This window comes from Carlito syrichta, unplaced genomic scaffold (genome assembly GCF_000164805.1).
Source record: "Carlito syrichta isolate Samal-C Ts95f unplaced genomic scaffold, Tarsius_syrichta-2.0.1 Scaffold158902, whole genome shotgun sequence".
NCBI classification, from domain to species: domain Eukaryota; kingdom Metazoa; phylum Chordata; class Mammalia; order Primates; family Tarsiidae; genus Carlito; species Carlito syrichta.
The window spans coordinates 308,915-331,554 of record NW_007102998.1 but is presented as its reverse complement, the minus strand read 5'-3'; the positions used below and the strand labels follow the sequence as shown (position 1 = coordinate 331,554).

General features: G+C 43.0%; 1 protein-coding gene across 2 annotated transcripts in view; it reads left to right on the top strand.

The window, feature by feature from the left end:
- The first annotated feature begins 484 nt into the window (after nt 1-484).
- HADH (hydroxyacyl-CoA dehydrogenase) overlaps nt 485-22,640 on the top strand; it is a 52,548-nt gene continuing 30,392 nt past the window's right edge. For both annotated transcript variants that reach the window (XM_008051077.2, XM_021709110.1), the window contains exon 1: nt 485-718. In XM_008051077.2, the coding sequence (XP_008049268.1) occupies nt 587-718 (132 nt within the window). In that variant the 5' untranslated portion in view covers nt 485-586. The remainder of the gene's footprint in view (nt 719-22,640) is intronic.

Sequence of the window (22,640 nt, the reverse complement as noted above, 5' to 3'; positions counted from 1 at the left end):
CTGGGCCTGATCTTTGCATTAGAATTCATTGGTCTAGACATTTGTTTCAGGCATTAGCAGTTTAAATTTCTCTCCTTTTTAGTGGAAACAATCACTGTCCTCGGAATTAAAATAATCCCTAGAGTTGATTATTTGGTGTCATCAACCAAGGGTGCACATCTTGGGTCTATTCACCAGCACAGCCAAGTAGCACATGTTTATTCAGCGCCTAGATATGCACAAGCATCAAAGGCTAGGATATGCCAAGTCAACGCTATGCACTTCATTCAATAAGGGGCCGGCTGCGGCCGCAAGACCCAGTCCAGCGCTCGTCTGGGTCTGCGACGAATGACAGCGGTCAGAACCCGCCCACGTGGACCCAGCCGTCGCGCTCAGAGGTTCGAACTCGGTTGCCAGCGGACTGGGCCAATGGGCGGAGCGGGCCTCGAGTCCCCGCCCCCTGCCCGGTGACGTCACGGGGACGCCCAGGCGCGCCGGCGGCGGGGCGGTCCGGATCTCCGCCCCCGGAGGTGGCCAGTCTGCTGGTGCCCGCGCAGCGCGTGCCTGCTCTGCCCCGGCTCGTCGCTGTCGCCGCCTTCGCTGCACCATGGCCTTCGTCACCAGGCAGTTCGTCCGCTCCGTGTCCTCCTCGTCCACCGCCTCGGCCTCTGCCAAGAAGATCATCGTCAAGCACGTGACGGTCATCGGCGGCGGGCTGATGGGCGCCGGCATCGCCCAGGTAAGCCGCCCGGGGGGCAGCTACCCGTTCGCCCTGCTGCTCACCCCGGGATGAGAGCGCCGGCAGGCCGCGGCGGCAGTGCTGGGGCCGGTCCGCCGAGGGGCTCCGCCCGCCGGACCCCGGGCAACTCTGACCCCGCCCCTCCCGTGCAGTTGAACTCTCTGGCGTCTCTCTGGGCCTGTGAAGGCGCAACAGTCTCCTCCTCTCGCCCCAAAGCTGTTCTTGGGCAGATCCTCAGTTTCCTCGTTTCTAAAATTCTGGCGGACCCCAGGGCCCGATGAAGGCTGAAGGTTCCGTGGAGAATGTTGGTGATTGCGCTTTGGAACTGGCCGTGCAAGAGAAGAAAGTATTATGTGTGTACAAGGGTCAGGCATAACGTGGTTGGTTGCTCGCTGCTCGGGTCAGACAGGCATTTGCTTCCAGAGACCTGGACTGCGCTCAGTTTTGATTTTGTTTATCTGTTTTGTTTTGTTTTGTAATTCTGCAGTCATTTGTCAGAGTAGTTTCCTCTCCTAAACGGTCTCCCCGCCCTCCCCCGGGTTTCTTCGCTTGCTGGGTTACAAAGAATAATAATAGTCATCATTTTTGTAGCACTTTGTCAAGTTACCTACTGGGAGTTTGCTGTGATCCTGGGATTCTGCCCCTTGCTGCACAAGGCAGCTTGACCTTTGACTTCGTGCCCTCTGTGCACCGTTTCGCCCAGTGTGGTTTTGCCACTGGGGAGAGTGAGAGGGGGAGATAAAGCTGCGGAGGGCCCGAGACAGGTCTCTAATCTCATTGTGCATCTTCAGGACTTAGTAACACTGTCAGCTGAGCTGTGGTTCAGGTCAGTTGTGCAAGTGATTACCTGGTTACTGGAATGCTTGTACTTTATTTTTTTTAAGTTCCAACTTACATTGGAGAACCATGATTTCTTAGCGTTTCAGACCTTTGCAACTTGTATTGTTGGAAGAGGCAGTTATGGTCATCTAATTTTTCCTGGGGGTGCAAGTGCAGTGGCTACAGTGATGAGAGAGTTTAATTTTTTTTTTGAGTTGGGGTCTCACTCTTTTAGCCCAGCCTGAAGTGCAGTGGCACACTTATGGCCACCACAGCCTCCACCTGCTGGGCTTAGGTGATCCTTCCGCCTTAGCCTTCCAAGTAGCTGAAACTACAGACGCGTGCCACCATGCCCAGCTAGTTTTTGTGATTTATTGTAGAGACGAGGTCTTACCAAGTTTCCCATGCTGTTCTCAAACCTCTGGGCTCGAGTTTAATTTTTTAGTGTCTATTTCCAATCAAATCCAATGCTTACTTTTTTTAAAAAAAAGTACTATTATATATTATATATCTTAATTTCCCCCTCCTTGCAAAATTTTTTGCAGCACATTGGATTGATTACATTTTCTCCTAAAATCTGCATTTCTGTCATGTGCAACATCCTGACTTCTTATGGTCTCCCATTTGTTCCAAGACCTTAATTTTGGACATACATTGTTCTTTCAGTTATGTGGATGCCCTGGCTGCCAGGACATGGTGTCCCCATAACCCATGTTATATGTGGTATAGGAGGAGTAAATCCCTTTAACCTGAAAGTTCCGCACATTATACTCCAGAGAAAGTTTAGTTGGAGTGCACTTGTATCCTTGGGGTCCACCCAAATCTCCCAAGGCTGTGAGAATGAGATTTGTTATGGTAAAAATGAAACAATGTGTTTGTTTTAAAACAATTTTAAACATCTTAGTAATAAAATATTAGGGTCTTAAGCCTCCTGTAACAATATAGGAAATCAGTCAGGAAACTCTTGTGGATGGTGCCCTTGAAGACAGCAGTAGAAGAAGATTAGAAAGTAAATAAAGGCAGGATTGTGGCTCAGCCTGTAATCCTGTCACTTGGGAAGCCAAGGGGAGTGGATTGCCTGAGTCTGCGGGTTCAAAACCAGCCTGGGCAACTGAGGGAAACCTCGTCTCTACAATAAATAAAACATTAGACGGGCGTGGTAGCACGCGCCTGTAGTTCCAGCTACTTGGAAGTCTGAGGCGGAAGGATTGCCGGAGCCCAGCAGGTCAATGCTGGGGTGGCTGTGATCGTGACACTGTACTCCAGCCTGGGCAACCAAGTGAGACTCCAATTCAAAAAAAAAAAAAAAAGAAAGTAAGTAGTACAACTTCTGTACAAAATCAGGATGCTCGGTTCTTGGAATTCCGTATCTGTTGTTGGCCAAAAAAGGATGTTATGTTGCATAAAAAGGCAGAGAGGCAGCACCTAAATTTATAGGTATGGTGTTGGAGCTTCTACCTGAGAAAAGAGAGTGGAGAAATGATTGACACTGATGGGGAACACAGATTTGGGGATCAAATCCTTGAGTAGTTGGACCAGGGAATGCCTTTTAAACTTAAGGGGAATGAAGAACTACTTGCCTCATAGGTTGGAAATATAATAGAACTATCTTTCCATGAGGTAGTAAAGACCATGAGTCTGGCCAGATATGGTGGCTCACACCTATAATCACAGCACTTTGGGAGACCGAGGTGGGAGGATTGCTTGAGGCCAGGAATTCGAGACCAATCTAGGCAAGACCCAAGACTGGACTCTATAACAATAAAAACAAAACAAAAAAATTAACCAGATGCGGTGGCTCACCCCTCTAGTACCAGCTACTCAGAAGGCTGAGGCAGGGGGATTGCTAGAGGCCAGGAGGTTAAGGCTGCAGTGAGCCATGGTTGTGTCATTAAACTTTAGCCTGAGTGGCAGAGCAAGACTCTGTCTCTTAAAAACAAACAACAACAACAAACAGAAGTGAACAATCATAATAAACGTAGTACTTCCATCCTATGTAATTAGTTTAGGAGAGCCTCACTTTAGCTGACAATTCTAATCATGTGGAGGAAGCCATCTCTCCTGCAAAACATCTCTCTGTGTGCAATGTTTTTGGAGATTTAGCTGATCTCTTTTGCATTCCACCCCGTAACATGCAGTTCTAGGTGGTATTGCCTCATTCTTCGTGCTTCTTGGCCAACAGCTTTTCGCATAGGATGAACCTGTTTCACTTATTGAGTTGCACTGACTGGTTAGTTGATGTGATTTGAATACAGTTGGGCTCCAGTTGAGTATAGGGAGTTGGATGGTCTGCATGCTGGCTCTGCCTCATGCTGGCTGTGTTACATGGGAAAGGTACTTCACTACGGTGACTCCATTTTCTTATCTCTAGAGTAGAACTAATACTAGCCTTCTAGGGAGATGGAATGAATTTGCATGTATCAAGCAGTTACACAGTCATAAGCGTTCACAGAGTTAGCTGTCTTGATGATGAGTGTCTTCATTGTGGTAATCTCTGCCCTTTGCTCTTTCCCCCTCAAACAGGCATGAAATGTATAGATGGATAATGTTGGTCATGACCCCCTGTTCCATCTTGCATTACCGTGAATGCAAACACCAGCTGATACTGTGGTTTGTTGTTTCAGAGACCTCTGGAAAGAAGGAGGGCACTTTTCAATCTACTCCCCCATTTTATTGTTAAGCCTTAGTAAAGTCATAAAAGTACAAGCACAAACTAGTCATCTAGGTTATGCTACTAGTTTGCATTTAGCTTTATTCTCTTGAACTTTCTGAAGTAGTTTTAATGTTAATCATGGTACAGTAAAATTTTTAAATTTTTTTATCTTTTTTGGAATCGAGGTCTCACTCTGTCATCCAGGCTGGAGTGCAGTGGCACAGCTCACCACAACCTTGACCTCCTGAGCTCAGATGACCCTTCTGCCTCAGTCTCCCAAGTAGCTGGAACTACAGGCACATGCCTGGCTAATTTTTCTGATTATTTTGGTGAAGATAAGGTCTCACTATGTTGGCTAGCCTGGTCTAAAACTCCTGAGCTCAAGCAGTCCTCCTGCCTTGGCCTCCCAAGGTGCTGAGATTACAGGTATGAGCCACTGCCCAGCCTGTTTATCATTTTAAACATGTGTTTCAGTTTGTGCTGAGTAGGATGAAAAAAAAAATCAAATAGATTTTGTGGGAGCCTGATGCATTTCTCAAGCAATTAAACAATTTAAGACAAGTCAGGTCCATGCTTAATTACATTTGATCAGAGCACAGGCCATTTGTACATGTGTATTTTCCAAGAGTATCACTTTGCCTGTCATTTCTTTTGTTTGTTTTAAATTTTAAAAAATCCCTTAGACTGCAGGTTAATATTTAAGTAAGTTAACTTGTTTTATGTGTTTGCCTATTATACACTTCTGACTAGGCTTTGATTGCCAATTTATCTTCACTGGATACTTAGGTCTGCAAAGAAGCTTATAACATTAAATGAACCATGAGTGGTGAACAAGTTGTTTTTGCTTTATAGAGAAGAAGAAGAAGAAAAAAAAAAAAACAGGAAGGAAAGAAAGTGTGCATTTATCCAGCTATGAACCTTTTCTAAGATTTCCTTCATCCATTACCCTTTTTCCTTTGAGGAGTCCAGAGAACTCATAGCTTTCATTAAATTATCAGTGGGGAGGCTGTTGACTTCCTGGCTATGGCATTCCAGAGACTTTCTGGACAGCCTTCTTTTTAGGGCACTACACTTTTTTGAGGAAGTGAGAAAGTTTGCATCTTGAAGGGGTTAGAGGTAGGGTTTCTCCCAAAGCTTGCTTCCCCCTGCCCCCCTTCTCCTTTTTAAGAAGCAAAAGATGCATATTTCTTCTGGGGAGAGCATCCTGGGCTATTAAAACAAAGTGTTGATAGGGGAAGCCATCTAAGCTGCAGGTGAACATTCCCCAGGCCTTTGTGTTTCTCTGTGGTGCTGTAGGGACTCAGGTAGGACCTGAGAGACACTTTGCAGAGCTTCTCAGCCACTGAATTTGTTCTCCTATCTCTTCTCCCTGCTACCACCTCTGAATTTTCTGATGCTGAATGGAAGCATGATCAGAGTTGGGGTTTTTGTTTGTTTGTTTGTTTGTTTGTTTTAGCTTTATTCTTTTCTTTTATGCCCTGTTGAAGTTTGCTTGAAAATCAGTGCAGAAGCCTGGGTGAACTTTCAGGATCCCAGGAGACCGGCCCTATCATCTAGCTGTAAGCTCTCCTTTTTTATTGTTCCTTATGGAGGAAATAATTCTTATTCCCAGATGTTAACTCAAAAATTCTTATTCCAAGATGGAACTCAAGAGCATGGGATGCATGCATTTGTCATGAAGGTCTTCCCTCACTTTCTTTGTTGTTGCTTCTTTATTGGACTGTTCTCTGTTCTTGCTGAGGTAGTGGGACAGGAGAACCAGCCTCTATCAGTATATGCATCATTGGACTTGGGCTGGGGTAGGAGATACTGTCATTCCCAGAGGGTAGAAGAGGTGGGGCTGACAGGCAAAAGAAAGTAACACCATGGAATATGTTTGGACACTTTGTAGAGCAGAAATGACACTTCATTTAGTCAGGTTTTGGCTCTTCTCTGCCATGACCCTAGTTCCAGACTTACTGTTACTTCCCCCTTCTCTCTTCTTCCCATATCTGTCTTAGGCACACACACCTCATTGTCTACCTCTACAGGGACCACAGGAGGATAATACTGCCGCTTTCTATTCTATGTCTCCCCTGGGTTACGTTCATGATGCAATCTTTTTTGGTGGTAGTGTTCTAAGCTCAGAAGTACAAACTGAGAGGTACCTGCTAGAGTTTAGATCCCAGTTCTCCTCTCCAGGCTTCAGGAGCCTTGCATGAGTTGCTTAACCCCTTTTTGCCGCTTTCCTTATCTGGGAATAGTTCACTGTTTTGAAAGTTAGATGAGCTATCATATGTACACACACTTAAAATTGTGTTAGTGTGTTCAATAGTAACTCTTCAGTATATTCAGCTACTTTGATAGTGATTCAAATCTAATCTGGTGATGGCTTATTTAGATTTTAACTATCATTAAAGATATTTGATGGGGAGTTCAAACAACTCTAAATATTTTTTTTTCTTGTTTTCTGAGTGATGAGTCTCACTCCGTCGCCCCGGCTGGAGTACAGTGGCTTCCTTACAGCCACCCCAGCTTCAACCTGCTGGGCTCAGCCAATCCTTCTGCCTCAGTCTTCTAAGCAGCTGGAACTACAGGCACACGTTACCACTCCCAGCTAATTTTTTGATTTATTGTAGAGATGAGATCTCGCCAAGTTGCCCAGGCTGTTCTTGAACCCATGGACTCTGACAATCCTCTCACCTTGGCCTCCCAAAGTGCTGGTATTACAGGCTTGATCCACTGCACCCAGACAATTCTAAAGATTTTAAGTCTTACTTATGTGTGTTGTGGAGAAAGAGAATCTAAGTGTCATTTGTTTTGGGGTATTATGATGAGTTCATATTCATAAAGCATATCAAGCAGAACCTTAAAAAAATACTCTACAAATATGACACTTAATTCTGTTCAGAACATTTTGATGTCTTTCATTTTGTATGACCATTATAGTAATCATCCCTGCAAAGATGGTACTTGGGGTCAAGGGTCAGAGGTGGAACCAGGATGGGAACTTGGGTCTCTTTTCCCCTGTTCTGCTGAGGCTGAGATAACCACAGTTCTGCATGCACCTCTTGCCTGTGCTGTCTTGTGGGAGAAGTATGGCATCCATGGGTAAAGCATCCTCTGTGTGTCTCTGGAATCAGTAGATGCCAGGTTGACCTCTCCTCGGCTCTAGACTCAAAGTTAGAGTCACTTGCTGGTCATCTCCATCTGAGTGCTCTGCTGCCATCTTTCTGTTCATAATAGACCCAAACTCACCTGGCAAGATTTAATTAACTCATTATATTTGCTTCCTCTTCCCCCTCTAGCTTTCCCAGAGAGTTTCCTCCTCCTGTTACTGCTACTGTATTTCTTCTAGCCACATGTACTCTGAGATGGGGTCACGGTCAGTGTCTCCTCCATGTTGGAAAAGGCTCTGTAACTTCCTTTCCGAGGAGGGCTCTTTCCTCTGCTCTCTCTTTTGTAGTTCCTAGACCAGGCGTGTTACCTGAATTGTTGTGGGAGCCTCTTAATTGGTCCTTTCAGCAAAAACTAAAAGAAAAAATCCACTCATCGTAGCAAACATTGCCATATTAATTTTCCTGGAGAGCAGTTTGGATTTGCAACTCTCCCCTATCCTGAACATGTTCACTTATCACAACAACTTTCAGGGATTCTTAAATGCAACTGAGACTTGGTTGATGCCATTGACATGTCTGGGTATCCCTTCACTTTTTCAAAAATTGTGGGAGATTAGAAGCCTGGGCGAGAAGTTATTTCCTCTATATTACCAAACCTGGACACTTACAAATTTTCTTTTTATTTACACATTTAATAGGCTTCTTGTCTAAAAAATTGGCTGGCTTTTTAGAAATACTTTTTAAAATATAAAAATCTCAGTCATAAAGGAGGGCCGCCAATTAATTTAGCTGTTTCAAGAACAAACCAGCTGGTTATGGGGAAAGCCTTCTGCTGATTGCTGAAGTTAGGAAAGACAGTGTGTGCTAATGGCAGAGTTCAAGATATTGCACAATCAGAGATAATCATAAACTCGTAATTGCCAGCTCTGGGAGATGCAGCTGATTTATTACTTTCTTCCTCCCTGGATCACATCACGAGAGCCCACAGGGATAGGCCTTGATGAGAATGCACAGCAGCCTTTGGAGCACAGTTGACCTAGGGACACACTGCCATAGTCTGCTTATTCTGGGGGTGCTGCAGGAAGTAGGATTTGGGTGTGGAAGATCGTTTGCATAACTTCTGGATTTTGGGGGTGAACGTGATGTTGATGAGAGGCAGCCCTCCTGTAATACAGGGGCATGTGGAGCATGCAGTGGAACTGTGTTGTGGAGGCCAGGAGGGAGACCAATCACTGCACCCGTTGCTGTGGTTGTCTCACAGATTCACTACTTAAGTTGTGCTTCAGAGAAGCTGCTTCCAACCTGGTGATACATTTGCAAAGATATATAAATCCAGCTTGCTTCTGCTTGGCATGTGAACTTGGCCCTGTGGCCAGAGTAGTTGGGGGCTTTGACTAGTGTACTAGTCACTTGGCCTATTTTTAACAACTCTGAAGCACTCTTGTCTAAAAATATTTCCTCTTTGGCTAAACCTGCCTTCCACCAGGCCTAGAGATGTCATGGAGCTGAGGACATAGCCTTCAAATAAGTCTTTTTCCATTGCAGTCTGCTGGTCCTCAAGGTCAAGGGACCTCAAGTGTATAGGTCACTGTAATATAAAACAAGAGGTCTTGGTGGATTGATTTAAATTATGGTCACTTAAGTGAAAGTGTCAAGAAGAGTCTTCCTCATGTATTGTAAAAATAATAGATGTCTATGGGAGGAGCAAAAAAAGGCCTTTCTCCTACTGTGGTTCATTCCTCAACTGCTGTCTCCGTCCCAGAAAGTTGCATATTTCAAGAATGAATGTTGTTGATTTCTTGAGTCCAAGATCCTTGCAATTCTTTTCTAAATAACAGCCCTCGGCGATGTAATCGTTTTCACATTATCAAGAGAGGCCTTCAGCTACACCAGTGGACTGAGCTACCAGATCTCATCTTGGCTTTACCACCGGATGTATTTGTTCAGTCAACATTCCCTAAGGGCTCACCATAGCCAGGCAGGGTCTAGGTACCTAGCATACAGTGGTGAATAACCTTTAGTTAGGAACCTACAGTAGAGGAGTGCAGATGATTATGACACAGTTTGGTTTGTACATCAGGAGCCGTATGTAGGGATATTACAGGAACACATGGGGACACCTAACTTGGCGCCAGGAGGATCTTGGTTAGTGGGCTTAGTATCTGGAAGTGATACTCAGGCTTAGTTAACGAGGTGAGGTGGGGGAGAAGATGAGGCCAAGTGAAGAGCTGGAGGCGAGAAGCAGTAGCAGATGTAGGGAGCTACAGGCCTCATGGAGGTGTTCAAATGCCATGCGTCTGGCACCCGTGAGTGGTGTGTCTAGAGGGGAGGTGAATTCTGGTACTGTAGGACGCATGTCACGTGTAGAACTTAAGCTTTCTTCCAAAGACAGGGACAGCCATTGAAGAGTTTGATGGAGTAAGTGACACAGAAGTAACCCTGCACAGAGTTACACGTTAGATAAAACTCTAGTGCCTGTTTGTATCTTAAGTGAATAGTTTTTCTGCTTTAGTTTCTATTTTCTTCCTCAATGAAAAGAAAGTGCTATGTTAGAGGTTTCTTATTCTTTTTAAATTGTGGTGAAATATGAATAACATACAATTTACCATCTTAACCATTTTTAAGTGTATAATTCAGTGGCATTCACATAAAAGGAGGGGACTCCCCAAAAAAACCCCCAGAATTTGTTTACAAAAAAATCTGTATTTATTCTTACATGTTTAAACTTCAGTCGCCTTCAGGTACTCTCTGTTTAATGCACTACAACTATCCAGACACTTTTTACAATGCTCAAGACAGTTTTGAACTCATAAATTTTGATGCCTTTTAGTGGTTCTGCCATTTTTTGTTTCACCTCTTCCACAGTGCAAAATGTTTCCCTTTGAGAACTTTTTGTCATCCGGGAAAACAACAATAAAAAAGTCACTCAGGCTGTCAATAGGGAGGGTGGGGCATGGAGGTCATGCTGTTTTTGGTCAAAAACTGCTGAACACTCACCACTGTATTAGGCAGGTGTGCTCGTAAACCAACCATCATGAAATGTGTTGAAAGAATCTCCAAAAAAAAATAATTCACTGAAGCTGAATGCAGCCTCTCACAACAACACTAGCTGACACACTGATGTCCATGGGTTCCTAGAACACTTTCTTAGTGAGAGAAGGCTGTACTACAAGGGGCCTGCCTTCCAAAAAATAATTCCACGTTGTTTTGGGTCCTCCCTTATAGTTGTGCAACCATTACAACACTCCATCTCCAGAACTTGTTTCATCTTGCAAAACGGGAACTCTGTACCCATCACACAATAAGTCCCCATTCCCCCAACCACTGTTTCACTTTCCATTTCTATTAACTTGACTATTTTATGTACTTGATATAAATGGAATCATACAATATTTGTTCTTTTGGTACTGGCTTATTTCACTTAGCATAATATCTTTCAGGTTTATCCATGTACCAGAATTTCCTTTCTTTGTAAACTGAGTAATATTCCATTGTATGTAGATACATTTTGCTTATCTGTTCATCCAAAAATGGATAGTTGAGTTGTTTATATCCTTTGGTTATTGTGAACAATGCTGCTTGAACATAGGTGTACATATGTCTGTTCAAGTGCTTGTTTTCAGCGATTTTGGGTATATACCTAGTGATGCAGATTTTTCAGGTCAACATGGGCTTCAAGAGTGTCAGCTCAATGGGTTGGCCAGCCAAGCCCCAGAGAGGATCATCAAGGTGCTAGTAAGCCTAACCCCAGAAGTATCAGCTCCAAGGCTGGCAAGCTGATCCTTGAATGTTGCTGATTCGGTGGGCCGGCAAGACTAGCCCCCAGGTGTCTCAGCTTCGGAGTCTCGCCGCCTTCTGGCAGCTCTCTTGGCTCAACTGGCTCCACTGGCTGGCAAGCCAGTCTCTGGGGTACACGGCTTTTTGGCTCTGACAATCTTCTGCAGCTCTTCAGGTTGTAGTTCTTCAGGGTCAATGTTCTTACCTCATGCCCAGGAAGAATGAGGGACACAGACAGCTGGAAAATGAGTAAGCAGAATTTATTGAGAGGACAAAGAAGCTCTCACCGTGGGAGGGGACCCGAAGGGGTTGCCTATCTGGGGTAGAAAACCTGGTGCTTATATAGCCCTAAGTCCAAGCCAATTGGCTAGCACTAGCTGTGAGCTGTAGCTGTTCTGATTGGTCAGTATTAAGGTAGGGACCTAATGGTGAGCTGACTGGTTGCTTTTCCATCCCAACAGCAGCTCTAACTTGTTTACCAATGCTGAGCCTGAGAGGCCTGCCAGAAATTCCCTACATCATTACCAGAGAACCCGCCTGTCTACCTAACCTTTCTCTAACTATCTCCTATCTCACTAGGAGTAGAATTACTAGATCATATGGTAGTTCTGTTTTTAATATTTTGACCAATTGCCATACTGTTTTCCATAGCAGCTGTACCATTTCATATCCCATCAGCAATGCAACACTTTGTGTGTGTGTGTGTGTGTGTGTGTGTGTGTGTGTGTGTGTGTGTGTGTGTGTAATCGCCATTCTAATGGGTATAAATAGGTAAGAACTTTCTAAAATTTATTTATTTTTAGAGATAGGGTCTCACCCTGTTCCCCAGGCTGGAGTGCAGTGGTATGATCGTGGCTTATTGCAGCCTTGAGTTCCTAGGCTTAAGTGTTATCCTCCCACCTCAGCTTCTCAAGTAACTGGGACTACAGGTATGCACCACACCCAGCTAATTTTTTTAGTTTTTATTTTTGTAGAGACAGGTTCTTGCTCTGTTGCCCAGGCTGGTCTTGAACTCCTGGCCTCAAGCAATACTCCTGCCTCGGCCTCCTAAAGCACTAAGATTATAAGTTTGAGCCACTGTTCCTGGCTTAGATTTAAGCTATATTTAATGGAATTTGGGGATTCCCTGAATCTCCTTGGTGGCTCTTGACTGCCCTCCTTCTCCAATCTTTATTTTGTATATTGGTCTTCTGTATACAATCCTATGGAGAAGGATTTTATGGCTAAAAAGTTTGAAAGCCACCACACTGGATGGTCTCTGGGGTATCTTCCTGCTCTAAAAAAAATTGAAGGTCATGATTTCTGTAGCTAATAAACCTGAATAATAAATGCTTTTGCTGATCTCAAACAATTTATCTCTTACAGAAGTTGAGAAACTGTGTATCTTACCCTCCACCCGTGATAGAAAAGAAACCTGTGCTGGGGGGCAGTGAGCTTGTCTGTCTGTGCCATCTCCGACCTGACTTACTCAGACACAGGGTCGGTGTGCCTCTGGCCTTGCCCACAACCCCTTTGGTAAAAGGTATAAGACACCTTCACATGTTGAAGTGAATCATGCACAAATCCATTTTGAAATCACAGGACTGGTCACACTACATAAAGAATGTTGATCTTTCTTTAGGCAACACATAGCAGTTGGCCTCCTATTCTGCTTTTGCCTAGCATTCCAGCCACAAGTGCTGGAAAACGGTTAATCTGCTCACCAAAACAACAAAGAAAGAGTAATTGACTAAAGACTCAATATCTCTATTAGCTCCTTTTTTCCTTACTATCCTTTTCAAACTAATAATGTGATTTCATTCTAAAATAACTTGAAGGTCACATAAAGTTTTTCATGAAACATGCTATGTCATAAAACTTAGCAACAAAACCAGCCATGATTTGGAGAACTTAGTCCTAATGTAATTTACAAATTGAGGCTTTGAAAAAAATAGATCCATTATTTGTATTTTCATTTCACGAGTATGAAGTGTCTCCCATGTGCCAGATATGGGGTGGGTGAAAGTATGATGTTGTTGCTGCCCTTGGGGAACCCACTGTCTAGCAGGAGAAATACAAGTATGAACAACCATAGGTAACAGAGACACAGGCAGCCTACTTTTCATGTTTGGGATTTGACCTGATGCAGATAAAAGTTTTACTAGTATGTAGTGTATTTCTTATAGCAAGGAAAAAGTGTATTAAAGTGTATGTAAGAATATGTATATTTTGTACTGCATATACGTATATGAAGTGCATATTTCTTGGAAATTCTAGTTGAAATTCCAGTAGGGATATACCAGAGCCACCCTATATTGGGATTTGTGGTAACAACAACTTCAGAATCTGATGAAGATGATACAGTAGATCTTTTGAAAGTGTCTCTCAGTATTATCTCAAGTTCATCATTAAAAGTTGGCATTGGCAAAGAAAACATAAATGTTTGAGGTGATATATATCCCAGTAACCCTCATTTGATCATTATACATTATACACATTAATCAGTACATCACTTGCACCCCCTAGAATGTATAACTGTTATATATCAATTAAAAAAAAGTTGGTCAGCTTTTCCATTTCTAATTTGTCATTCATCTTTCAGATCTGAAATTTATCCTACATTCTGGTTGGTTAATGACCTTTATGCTGAAACGTGTGAGATTCTTTTCTACGACATGAAATAACTTGTAACCAGTTCAGTTTTTGTCTGTTGTATTCACACCCTGAGAGTTGGGCTACTATTACATGACTGAGCAGCCATTGGTGGCTCATACTAGCTCTACAACTCTGCTATTTATTTCCTTTCAGTTTGAAGACCTACACAAAAGATCTGCTGTATCTGTTAATCAATGGAGACATAAAGAAGAGAAGTGACTACCACTAGGTAATGCTAGGGCTTGGGACAAGTGTCACTAAAGGAGTGGTAGTGTGTGTTGGATTATGAGGGATGAACTGGAGTCCCCCATGCAGCAGTGAGGGGGAAGGACATATTTGGCAGAGGAAGCCACATGCCCAAGGGTGTGGAACCATGAGAGGAGGGAGAAATGTGGTGTGACTGGGGAAGGGTACATACAAGCTTCGGTTACTACACTCCAAAGTACTTGTTATTTAGCAGGTATTTATTGGACAGCTATCATGAGCAAGGCATGTGACAAGTGCTAGGAGATACAAAGACCAAATCAATTTCTGCCGTTAAAGGATTTTAAATCTAAGAGCAGAGATTAGACAAATAGCCAAATGACATAAAGTAGCATAATACAAGTGGTAAAAAAAAAAATCTAGCCTTGAGGTTTTAGAACAGAAAGAGTACATCCATTTGAAAGAAGGCTTCATGGAGAGGGTAGCATTTGAAATAGGCTTTAAATAATGGACATAATTTTAATAGTAACTAAGGGTTGAGGTTAAGGAAAAAGTACTGTCCAGCAAATTGTGACCCACAGAATAGTGGTGTCATTAATGAAGGTCTAGGATAATTGGTTTTAGGGTCAAGATGATGACTATAGCTTGGGATAGAATGTGTTGGTTTCAGGCACTTGGAATTGTGGGAATGATTGAGATTTCTAAAGGAAAGGTTATTGAAAACAGAACTTTGAAGGATACCTTTATTTAGAGACTGAGAAGATCAAGAGAAATAAATTCATATGACTGAAAGGAACAGGCAAATAAGGAAACCCTAGTCAGCAGTGTGCAGGGCTGTGGAGAAGCAGAAGATGAAGCTAAAAAGCAGGCACCGACTTTAGCAATTAGAGTACCTTAATAAGTTACACTAATCCCCCTTATCTGAGGGGAATACGTTCCATGACCCCATGGTTGGGGCCTAAAACTGCAGATAGTATCGAATCCTAGGTATGCTTTTCAGTCTGATAACCCAGTCAGCAACTGACTAACAGGCAGGTAGCATACTGCATGGATATGCTAGACAAAGAGAGGGTTCACACCCCAGGCAGGATGGAGCAGAATGTTGTGGGATTTCATCACACTGCTCAGAATGGTGTGTGCTTTAAAACATGAGTTGTTCATTTCTGGAATTTCCATGTAACAATTTTGGACTGTGTGTAACTGAAACTGTGATAAGCAAAACTACAGATAAGGGGGACAGCTGGATCTATAATTTCATGCAGCAGTGGTGATGGAGGAAGCTGCTGTGGTTTGAATGTTTGTGTACTCTCCGAAACGTATGTTGAGGCTGGGTGTGGTGACTCACACCTGTAATCCCAGCACTTTGGGAGGCTGATGTGAGAGGGTTGCTTGAACTTGGGGAGTTCGAAATCAACCTGGGCAACACAGCAAGACCTCATCTCTACAGAAAATTTAAAAAAAAATAGTAACCAGGCATGGTGGTGTGTGCCTGCAGTCCCAGCTACCCAGGAGGCTGAGGTCAGAGGATTGCCTGAGTCTAGGAGTTCAAGACTGAGGTGAGCCATGGTCACTTCATTGCACTCCAGCCTTGGGCAACAGAGTGAGACCCCAACTAAAAAAATAAAAGTATTTTGAAACTTAATCCCCTTTGAAACAGTATAAGTGGGCTTTAGGAGGTGATCAGAGTATGAGGCTTAATCCTCATAAATGGGTTAGTGCCCCATAAAGGGGTTTGAGCTGGTGACTTTGCCTCTTCTGTCCCTTCCACCATGAGAGGACACATTGCTCGTCTCCGTCAGAGGATGCAGCAACAGACACCATCTTGAAATCAGAGTGACCCTCAACAGACACTCAACCTGCTGGTGCCTTGATCTTGATTTCTGTTGCTTATAAATTCCCAGTCTGGGGTATTTTGATATAGCAGCACAGTCGGAAACACAGACAACCATATTATCAGGGTTGAGGAATTGAATGACTCAGGAGAAAGTGGAAGCACCAGGTGTAGTGAACGGTGGCTGCCAACAAGCTTTGTACATTTTCCATGTGCCCAGCGTCAGTTTAATCACTTTAATTGCATTAGCCTCTTTAATCCTTACAACAGCTCTGTGAGGTGGGTACTTGTGCTATCAACCTTAATTACAGACCAGAAAACTGAGATATGGAGGCCACATAACTTGCCCAAAGTCACATGGTCAGTGGCTAAGCCAGTCTGTGTCTTGATCTGTTTTGTGCTGCTATAACAGAATACCTAAGTCTGGGTGACTCAAAATGACCAGATGTATTTTCTCACATTTCTGGGAGCTGGGAATTCTACGATCAAAGTGCTGATATTTGGTGTCTTGCTGTGTCCCCTGTCACGCCCTTTTGCAAGGGCCCTGGATCCCTTTTATGAGAGAGGTGCCCTCATGGCCCAGTCACCTCCTAAAGGCCCTATCTCCTAACGCTATCTATTGGCAATACCTGACTTTTGGAAAGAACTATAGCAATCAAGCCTTAAACCTAGGAAGTTCAGTTCTAGAACTTGTTTCTCCACATATCACTATGCCACGCAGCAATTAAAGGATTTTGGTGGTAAAGGCCAACTTCAGGTGGTGAAGGAACTTCCACCCACTTCTTCCTTCCTTTGTAATTGGAGCAAGATCCTAATATGTTTGTAAAAATAGAAGGACACAGAAAGAGAGACCTGAAAATGAAGCCTGAAAAGGAAACTAGTCCTGAGATCAGAGGATGAGGCAAAATAACATCGTTTACCTTAGGAGACTGTACCTGGATCCAGTAGTAGGCCTCACACCCTTGCAGAAGGAGGAAGAGGGCAGCCTAGAATTAAAAAATAAAAAAGCTATTGAATATACCAGGCACTGGTATTGACTCATTTACCCCTTCTGTTCCAGTTTTACAGATGAGGAGACAGCCTGCAGAGGTTAAGGAATGTTTTCCATCTCCCACTTGGCAGGCAGGTTCTGGAATCTGGCCCTTGCCCAGCTCAGTGTCTTTTCAGACTCTTGCCCTTAGACCCAGCCATGCCCTGGGGGCTCAGCAAGTGAGTAGACAACTCTGGCTTTAAATCCTAGTCACATGTAGACTTTCTGCTTGTTCCCATGAAACTAATGTGCCTCCCCCCAAAGACTACTGTAAAGATCAGATGGGATAACTTATAAGAAGTGAAAGCTCTCTGAGAACAGAGGATTTGTTTTGTTCATCCATGATCCTAGGGCCTGGAACAGTGACAAGGCAGGTGCTGAGTCAACAGCAAGCAGTAGTCAGTGAAGGAATGAATGAGGGACATGCCCAGCCTGGTACTCTAAATGGCAGTTCTGCTTTATCCCCAGGGGAGTTCAGGTGTTGGGGCAGGAGATCAAAAGTGCTCACCTCTGAATGAAGCCAAGTGTCCTGTGACCTTTGATGGAAGCATTTTCTAATAATCTCTGCATTTTTTAGCCAAACTAGCCAAAGGCTTCCCTACTGTCTGGATTGTTTGTATATTCCAAAACAGTTACTTGGCTTCCAAGAGAAACATAGCACTTCCTGTTCTGGTCATAGCTTCAAACCAGCATATTTCTGAAAGCTACGAATGAACACTTAATCACTTGAAGCACTCTGGGTTCCATTCGGGAGTAACTGAAACCCATAATAATGAACTACCATGTGGATTATAGAGAAGAGGTTGACCTCAGCAGCAATTAGGAATATTTCTTTCAAGAAAGGAATGAAGAAAGAAGTTAGATGGAAAAGAGGTTTTACCATCAAGAAGCAGCCGCTGAAGCACTTGTGGAGGACAACCTTAAGAGTCCTGGTATCTGCTAGAGGAAGGAACCTGCAGAGACAGTCTGAGATGTACTTTAAGAAGATGGAAGAGATGAGCTTGGTTTGGGGCTTTTGCTGAAGAGTTAATGTACCACTAAACTAGAGTTTAAGATGTTTTGTGGTAATGAGAGAGCAATGTTGAACCAGATGATAACTCTGTTCCATTTAAATGTTTATTTGATAATGTAACTCCTTTTAGTTTTTTTTCAATACACCTTCTTTCTTAACATTTGATCTTATGATTACCAGAAAGTTTAGATTAGATTATTGTTTTTCTTTTCTTCCTTCCTTTCTTCCTTCCTTTCTTCCTTCCTTCCTTTCTTTCTTTCTTTCTTTCTTTCTTTCTTTCTTTCTTTCTTTCTCTCTTTCTTTCTTTCTTTCTTTCCTTTCTCTCTCTCTCTCTCTCTCTCTCTCTCTCTCTCTCTCTCTCTCTCTCTCTTTCTTTCTTTCTCTCTTTCTTTCTTTTTGAGACCAGATTTCACTCTGTCAATCAGTCTGGAGTACAGTGGTGCCATCCCCACTCACTGCAGCACTGACCTCCTGAGCTCAAGTGATCCCTCTGCCTCTCTAACCCTCAGTATCCCAAGTAGCTGGGACTATAGGTGCACACCACCACACCCAGCTAATTTTTTTATATTTTTGTAGAGATGAGGTTTCAATATGTTACCTAGGCTGGTCTCGAATTCCCAGGCTAAAGTGATGCTCCTGCCTTGGCTTCCCAAAGTTCTGGGATTACAGGTGTGAGCCACCATGCCCAGCCCAGGTTATTGTTTCTCTAGGCTGTTCAGACTTAATGGGGGGATCTAAAGGTTGTATAAGAAATTTTAAAATTTGTGTTTTTCTTTTGTTGATGATCCTAAAGTTAATATAAGCATATTGTGGATGATATGAATGTTTATTTTCATGACTCATGATACCTGAGACATCCGTGCTCTTATGTACATTTTTGTTCATAATATTCTTTGTGCCAAGTGAAGTCACGGTGCCTCCCCAAGAACATTTTACCATAGGATGTGGAAGGGAACATGGTGGGAGATGAGCCATTACATGCACGTGAATGTGTTGGTGTCAGGACTTTGAATGCCAAAGAACCAAGCCTCATGAGGGTCAGCACAACATTTTTGTTGTAGACCTGTGTGTTGCCTGGATCCTGTCTTTGGATGAATAAGTAGTTATAATCATAACGGTAATTTTGTGATGAATTTTTGTTTCAGATATCAAAAACCTGTATTATATGTTCATTTAATTCAGATTTTAATGTCATAATTATCTCATTTTTAAGAAAACAAACTACAGAACTGTAAAGTGGCGCTTTATTAAAATTGGCATCTGGCCTTGGAGAATAAGTAGAATAATTAATAAATTATTTTTAATTAATTAATTTAATTTAATGAGATGTGATAGGCCTGATGTTTGGTATTCAAAGGCACTCGAAACAGAAGCTGCTATTGGGGTGGCAATCATTTGTCACCTTTGATTTCATTGGTTGTGGGTCTTTGAAGAGATTTCTTCTTTAGGCAGTTCAGGCTTTCCCCCAGCGTTGTGTCCTGTGGAGAAGAAAAGGTGGGTCGCTAGCTGAATGGTTGAAGAGGTTAGTCAGCCAGGAGTGGGCAATACAGGGTATGGTAGATGCAAATATGACCAGAGATCAAGAGAGTCTTTTCAGGGGAGGGGACTGAAAGGAACATCGGGAAACAAGTGCGGTCCTGAGCTTCAAGAAAGGAATTAAGAAGCAAGTTTTATTTAGCGAAGGTGGAGCAAAACCCTGATATTGAAGAGTCCCAGGCAGAAGGGGTCCTGACTGACCTTTCATTGGGGAGTTTGGGGAGAGGAGTCTTCTAGGTAGTATCTTCTGGATAATGTCTGGAACTTGCTCATGGACAGAGAACAACAGGAAGACATTTTGAACTGTACTGGTTTAGGGCCTCTCAGTAGTTTGAGGAAGTAGTTGGCAACCCAGGAGTGGCTGGTGTGGGCGGGGACAGGGATCAGGGCCCACAGATTATTACAGAGCTTTACATCTAGGGGTGTTTTCTGAAATGCTAGTGCCTAGGCACCTCCCCAGGCTAAATGAGTTAAAATATCTGTAGGTAGTGCCTGGGCTTTGGGCTTCTTAAATGTTCCCCAGCTGATTCCAATCTTGCAGCCACCCTGAAACACATAGCAGTGGTTCTCGAACCTTAGCCAGCATCTGACTCACCTGGAAGGCATGTTAAACCACAGCTCTTTGGGCCCCAACCCAGAGTTTGATTCATTGGGTCTGGAATGGAGCCTAAGAATTTGCATTTCTAACAAATCCCTGGATGATGTTGCTACTGTTGGCCCAGGACCCACACTTTGGGAACCTCTGTTCCAGAGCTACAAAATGGTTAGGGTGTTTTGTATTGCTTTTGAGTCTCTAATGCTGACAAGGATACTGTTATTTGCCTGGATAGGTGCTCTTGTTTATCAAGTCATTTTTGCTATTTCTGTGACTGTGATTTGATGAAAACAAAAGGATGCTTGTTGTTGGTGTGTGCTATTATTCCACTTAGTAGCTGTGGGATCTTAGACACATTCTTTAACCTCTCTACTCAGTTTTCCTCATTTATAAAATGGAACAGTAATGCCATAAGGACTGTTAAGGACTTTTACGGTATATTAGCTAGGGCTTCAGTTTGGGAAAGAACTGACATACAGCTGTTTAAGAGGACTTGAAATTTCTGTAACATGGAATTTTATTATTATTGTAATCTTGAAAACTGGTTGTCTCAGCAAATAAGGCAACATTCCTTGTACTCCTTTAGCTGGATGACAGGAAGACAAGCTCTGGAGCCAGGCAGTCTTGGAATTTGAGTGCTGGCTTTGTGGTTTAACAGCTGAGTGATCTCAGCCAAATGATTCAACCTCTCTAATCCCATTTCTTCTTTTGCAAACTAGGGATGCTGTCTACTTCAACAAGGTTGTTGCATTAATCAGAAATAGTCTTGGGAAATGCATAGTATGAGCCTGGCACATAGCAGGTGCTCAGTACATGGTACTTCTTATATTTGCTGCATTTGGCTTTTTTTTTTTAAAGGTGTATGTTCTTGCTGTCAACTGAGGGTGGGTGGAGATCGACTTCTGTTGGCTCTGCCAGCTCTCAGGGATCTTACAGAAAAAATATGACAAGTGCATTAATAATTCAGGAAGAAACAAGATGGCCTTCAGGTAACCTGTGGCTGCCTAGCCATGCTTAAGGCTACCACAGCCTGTTGAGCCTGTGTGGAATAAGAGTTGTGCAGCTTTCCTGGTATGCAAGAGAAAAGGACAGCTTGCTTATATTTGAGTCCATCTCAAATATAGACAGCTTGCCTATATTTGAGCCCATTTAGACTAACACGCCAGTAGGAGAGGAGCACACCCATCCCATTGGAATAGATTAATGGAGTCAAGGAACATTGACTCCTCAATCCTTAGAATTTTATTAAACATCTAATATATACTGGGTATTAGGCTATATGTTGTTTGTGCATTGAGTATTCACTGTGGGTCTGGCATTGGGGTTTACAAAGATATGAAGCTGACCTGTAGAAAGTTACTAACTTTTTGTCTCTAGGGTCTGTCTGTAAGAAATGATTGCAAGAAATTTGGACATTTAAATTGGTTTGATCTCTGCAGATGGATGAAGTGAAAATGCTGCTCTAACTTGAAATCACTTGAAGTTATGCTGTAATCATAGTTTATTGCTATGCAGTAAATTGTGACCTATATAACAGAGCTTTACCATAAAATGGAAAATATTTCAAGAATAATTAAAATTTCTCTTATTCACTATGTTTTCTCCCTTCGGACCTAACCATATTCACTTTGAGTTTAAGCAGGAGTGTCCTTTCTGTCTGCCTATGGAATAGCTACACTGTAAAATTTCCTTCATATTTCCCTGAAGCTTTGTAAGATAACCAAGAAAAGCTGAGATTAAAAGTTTTTGTTTGTTTTTGTTTTTTTAAAAAAAAGAAGCCATGCATAGTGGCCTATGCCTGTAATCTCACCACTTTGGGAAGCTGATGCAGGAGGATTGCTTGAACCCAGGAATTTGAGACGAGTCTGGGCAACATGGTGAGACCTTGTTTCTACAAAAAAATAAAAGACAGTGGAGTATGGTGATGCACGCCTGTAGTCCCAGCTACTTGGGAGGCAGAGGCAGGAAGATGGTCTGAGTCAATTTGGAGGCAGGAGGTCGAGGCTATGGTGAGCCGAGATTGTGCCACTGCACTCCAGCCTGGGTGACAGAGTGACAGACCCCCAACTCAAAAAATAAAAATAAAACCTGCCAAGAATGTCCATTTAGAGCATATAATTGTTGCCTTTTGACTAAATCAGAAACACAAATGTAGACATTTTAGAGAGCCCAGAATTGTAGGAAATTCCAGGGAGTTGCCTGAGGTGGGAAAAAAGTTGGACTAAAGTTTCCCAAGAGACATAGCTTCTTTCAGACCCATGAGGCAGAGAGAGGCCAGGGAAAGTTTTCAGAGCAGAATGTGATCAGTTAGTAGCACTCTGGGAAAGAAGATCTATCTTTCCTTTCTATTAGATTTGGCCCCTCCTTGAACTTCCTGTATCTTCTGGTTGAGATGAAAAAACAAACGTTTTATATACTTGGTCACTTTGACATGTTCATTTGACACATGCCCTTTGCTCTCCTGAAACACTACCTGGGGAGCCTTGATCTGAGTAGTTGTTTTTTGGCCAGTGTCTGCATATGTAGTTGCCTCTGGTACGCTCATTTGGAGGCCAAGAGAAAGAAAGTCAGTGACTGAATTAGCCCAGAGGGTATTTATCAGAGGACTTTGTATAGAAGTGGAAAGTCAGCATTGAGGCTGAACATCCTTTTTGACCAGGGCTCTTCCTAGTAGAATTTTCGTGTCTTCATAAGTGTGTTTTATTTTACTTAAATGTATAAGGGTACGTCCTC